The sequence below is a fragment of the Grammomys surdaster genome, unplaced genomic scaffold (assembly GCF_004785775.1).
Source record: "Grammomys surdaster isolate TR1022 unplaced genomic scaffold, NIH_TR_1.0 124721, whole genome shotgun sequence".
Classification (NCBI taxonomy): domain Eukaryota; kingdom Metazoa; phylum Chordata; class Mammalia; order Rodentia; family Muridae; genus Grammomys; species Grammomys surdaster.
Genome location: NW_021619681.1, coordinates 6,633 through 11,438, shown reverse-complemented (window position 1 = coordinate 11,438; position 4,806 = coordinate 6,633). Strand labels below are relative to the sequence as shown.

At 40.3% G+C, this 4,806-nt stretch overlaps 1 protein-coding gene across 1 annotated transcript in view; it reads left to right on the top strand.

Annotated features, from left to right (window-relative positions):
• Positions 1-5: 5 nt before the first annotated feature.
• LOC114636629 (GATA zinc finger domain-containing protein 1) overlaps positions 6-4,806 on the top strand; it is a gene marked incomplete at its 5' end in the record, with an annotated part of 9,337 nt that continues 4,536 nt past the window's right edge. The window contains 3 exons of the mRNA XM_028784692.1: positions 6-47; positions 453-578; positions 2,474-2,533. Of these exons, the coding sequence (XP_028640525.1) occupies positions 6-47; positions 453-578; positions 2,474-2,533 (228 nt within the window). The remainder of the gene's footprint in view (positions 48-452; positions 579-2,473; positions 2,534-4,806) is intronic.

Genomic DNA, 4,806 nt, shown 5'->3' with positions numbered 1-4,806 from the left:
CCTCGGCCGGCCCTTCGCAGAGCAACGGGGCCGGGGGCGGCAAGCAGGTGAGCCCGCCGGGTCAGCCGAACCGGGGCATTTGGTTGTCGGCCGAGGACCTCTTGCCTATTATGTCCTTGTGGTTACGTTAATAAATTATTAGGTCGTTTAAAACGATAGCATTAGAATTCTGTTATGAGGTATGCAGGGAACTTTTTTTTGGTGTGTGTGGGGGGGTAAATAGATATTTTACCTGTGCAATAAGCTCAACAAACGAATAAATAATTCCCGCCTTGGCCTCCACCCACTCCTGTCGTCGTCCTGCTTGAAAGCAGCGCCATCTCATGGGTTTGACAACTCAGCCCAGGGTCTTCTAAGTATTTTAACAAAGTGCATCCTCCGATCTTTGTGAGATTGTTGTATTGTGTTTTCTTCCGCAGTTTTAATTTCTTTTTCTCTAAATTGTGTAACAGAGTAAGCAAGAAATTCACAGAAGGTCCGCTCGGCTCAGAAATACCAAGTACAAATCTGCTCCAACCGCTGAAAAGAAAGTTTCCACCAAAGGAAAAGGGAGAAGACATATTTTTAAGTTAAAAAATGTAAGATGATTGTGGACTGTGTTTCCTGATAGGGCACTGTGGGTATGGTGGGGCTTGCCACTGCTTTCTCTATTCATTATTGAACACAGTGTACCTCTTGGGAGCATTTATGCATTATTCTAGAGGGAAGGCAAGAGTTCCCAAAAGACAAGCTCTATTTTAAGACTCTTGCAATATCGGACGTTAGGAAAGCCGTTTCTGTTTGTTTTTCCTTCAGCTTTAATTTTTCATCTGAAAAAATATAAAAAATGAGTCTAAGAGAAATGCTGTATAAGTTAGCTAAGTGTGTCACATTCTCTATGCAAAGAGAAATTATGGTTCTTTTGTAAATTGGTTAAATTTGTTCACTGACAGTTTTTTGAAGTTATGGTTCTTGATACATAGTTAATTAAGAAACATTTTTTGAGGAGTAGTGATGGTGCTAACCTTTAATTCCTGTACTCAGAAGGCAGATACGGGTGGATCTCTTGAGTTTGTGGCTAGGCTGATCTACTGAATGCGTTTCAGAAAAATTTTTCTGTCTTTTAAAAAGTGGGGCAAATAACTTAATTCATCAATACCTTATTTGTTATGATAGCACCAGAAAAAAATGTATCTATTGGTTCATGATGAATTTGGTGATTATAAATCCAAAATTTTTCTAAACCTGACGTATGAAGATTGTTTAAAATCTCATGCTAGAGTCTGTTGCGGTAAGGTTTTTTGTTTGTTTGGGGCAGTGAATGATATTGTAGGTGTTTTGTTTTGTTTATCTCAGCTTGGTTATTACTTTTGGAACAAGAATGCCTCACTTGCCAGTAAATGCCTTTCTAAAAGTAGGCATATTCGTTTGTAAAATGGGTCCAGGAGAAGAGACATAAAGATTGTAGACTCTTGTTTAAATATTTATTTTTATTTTATGTGTATGAGTGTTTTGCCTGCATGTGTATACCAGGTACCTCAGAGTCTAGCAGAGGCGTTGGATCCCTTGGTACTGGAATCACACAGTTATAAGCTGCCATATGCAGAAGGCGTTGGATCCCTTGGTCCTGGGATCACAGTTATAAGCTGCCATGTGGGTGCTGCGGACCGACCTGGCTCCTCTGCAACAGCCAGTGCTCTTCACCACTGAGCCTTCTCCCAGGCCCAGTTGCTTCATTTCTTTTTAAATGTATTTTTTATGGTATACATATGCGTGCAGGTACATATGCTGAGGTACATATGTGGAGGTCAGAGGGCAGATTTTAGGAGCTGGCTCCCTCCTGCCTTAGTTCCCAGGGTCCAGCTCAGGTTGTCACACTCTGAAGACTGCGTTCTATTCAGTTACTCCATTATCAATTTCTCTGCATAGCCATTCTTGGAAAATGGCACAGAGTCACAGGAAAGGCCATTTTGATGTTGTGATAAAGTTTGCGTTGCAGTTCTAAAAAGGGATTTTAATGGTGGTGCACTGTGGCAAATAACTAAGAACCCTAAAGAGTTCAGGCTTGCAACAAAATTAGATTTTTCATTTTATATTTATATGTACATTTTAAAAAATTTCCATCCTGTCAGGCTCAGACTTTTAGAGCCACTGTATTTCTATACTTAAGATGTTAATGTCTATTGGAGCGCTAGAGAGCTGTGTGTGTATTAGTGCCCAGCAGCATAATCAGAAACGCCACCTTTTGTTTTCAGCACTTTGAAAATACTGGTAGAAAAAATAGTGGAACTAGTTACCTGTTTCACATTCTGTATATGTGTGCATGCGTGTGTGTGTGTGTGTGTGTGTGTGTGTGTGTGTGTGTTAGTAGTTTCTGTCACCAAATAACAGTATTTTGGTTTTTTTTTCAAATGAGATAATTCTCATGTAGATGAGAAAATGCCCATACATACTATATAGGTACACAAATGTTTCTGCATCTGTTTTCTTGTAGCCTATCAAAGCTCCTGAATCTGTTTCTACCATAGTCACTGCAGAGTCAATCTTCTACAAGGTAAGCCTCTGGAGTCACTGAGACAGAGCAGCTGGGCTGGTTGTAGCCTATGCTACTCAACACTGAAAGAAAAGTTTCTGACAGGCATGATGGTGCCTTAAAGCAGAAGCCAGAGCAATAAAGGCAGTAGGCATCAGGACGTCTGTGTGTATGTTGCTCTGTTAGCTTGATGTTTTGTGGGATTCCTGACAGTGGGAGAGGCTGTCTCTTTGACTCTTTTCCTCCTACTGAGTTGCCTTGTCCATCTTTGTTATGAGTGGCTTTGCCTTGTCTTACTTTATCTTGTTTTGTCTTGTTTGAATATTATCCCTTGGAAACCCCTGCTCTTTTCTGAAGAGAGACAAACAGGGAGTGTATCTAGGGGAGAAGGGAAGTTTGGTGGAGAGGGGCACGCTGGGAGGAGTAGAGGGGGGGGAATCTGTGGACTTGATGTTTTATATGAGAGAAGAATCTATTTCCAAGTTTTTTTAAAAAGTTTTTAAAAGTTGGGCTAGAGAGATGGCTCAACAGTTAAGAGCACTGGCTACTCCCTCAGAGGACCCAGGCTCAATTTCCAGTACCAACATGATGGCTCACAACTCTGTATTTCAGTTCTAGGGCATCTGAAGCCGTCTTCTAGCCTCCTTGAGAACCAGGAACACACATGGTATACAAACTTACATACAATCAAAACAGCCATACACATAAAAACAAAAAAAAACTTAATAAAAGTTTACCGAGTCTAGGGTATATGTTCTTTCCAGGGATATATCAGTTTATATCTGAAATATCAGACTTTCTGTATTTGAAATATATCAGTTTTTATATATAGACTGTAAATATAGTTATAGTCTGATTAGTATGTAGATTGGCACACAGTCTGCAGAACAGGCAAACAGGCAGCTTCACAGTATCTCTGCCTACAAGAAGCATTAAAGTATTAAGGGCAAACATTTACAATAAGGTTGTGTTTTTCTAATCTATTTCTTTACATAATAAAAATTAGCCTTGTAAATCTAGTCAAGGGGTATACAATTGAACTTAATAAACAAAACAAAAAACTGAACAAAAGTATTCTTATTCTTAAATCATGATTCAAACTTTTGTTGATAAAGAAAGATCTTTGGGCCAAAGCATACAGATAGCTATGATTTCAGTGAGGCATGTGACATCTCATTACTTTTAAATTGGAAGACATAAAAGGAGAACATAGAGAACGCCTCTAAAGCTGGCAGGCCTGGTGTAGGCACCAATCCTCAACTGTCATGCAGGAGGCAGTGGTGAGTCAGTGCTTTAGACCTGATCCAGCTGGACCAAACAGCGGGTGGCACTCATATGGGTTATGACTTTTGAGTGTGCTTATTTTTATTAGTCTACATGTGTTAGTAAAAAGAAAAGTCTGTCATAGGCCAGAGTTCCTCTTACATTTCTAGAATTTTCTGTATGATTGTTAATCATAAGATAAAGTTGAGTAAGTGTGTATGACTGTACATGTACATGCATGTGTGCATGTGTACTCACATGCTTGCACACACAAGCATGCATCCTATGGGTCAGGCAGTGAGCTGAGCGTTGTTTTCCTCTTTTTATGGATAAGGACAATGATTCCTATCCTCATGAATTCGCTTGTTCAAGGTATTATGGTAAGGGGTGAACACAGTGTCTGGTGCTAGAACCCAAGCCGATCTTGGCTTCACTGCTTTGGCAGGTGATTATGTTACTAATCTCTAATGTTTCTTCATCTGTGAAATAAAGTTTGTGAGTAGTAATTACTTCCTAATATTATACATGTTAAGTATTTAGCAAGGTTACTAGTCGATGTCTGATACAAATGGCCACCATCACAGCTTCAGATCTGTAGAACTTCTACTTCATAGGTTAGAAGACACAATTTTAGCATACTAGTGATTTCTCTGTGTGTGGTAATGGAAAAGCATGTGGGGCTTAGTCTTTTCATATTGCTATCTACTGCTTTGTTTATTAAATAGTAAAACCAAAATACAGCAAAATACTCAAATTATGTTGCCAAGAGCCAACATTATGGACACTGACAGCAGAGCCGACATCATGGTGGCAAGTTCAAGAGGTCAGTGTGAGCTTCTAAGCTCGGCTGGAGCCCCAGATCAGACATGAGAGGGAGGGACTGGAGAGGTGGCCCAGTGGTTAAGAGTACATACCTCTGTGTCAGAGGACTCGAGTTGAGTTCCCAACAGCTTCATCCAGCCAGTCACAGCTCTCTGTGCTCCCGCTCCGTTGGCCTCTGTGGTACCTGCACTGACACCAACAAGCTCCAT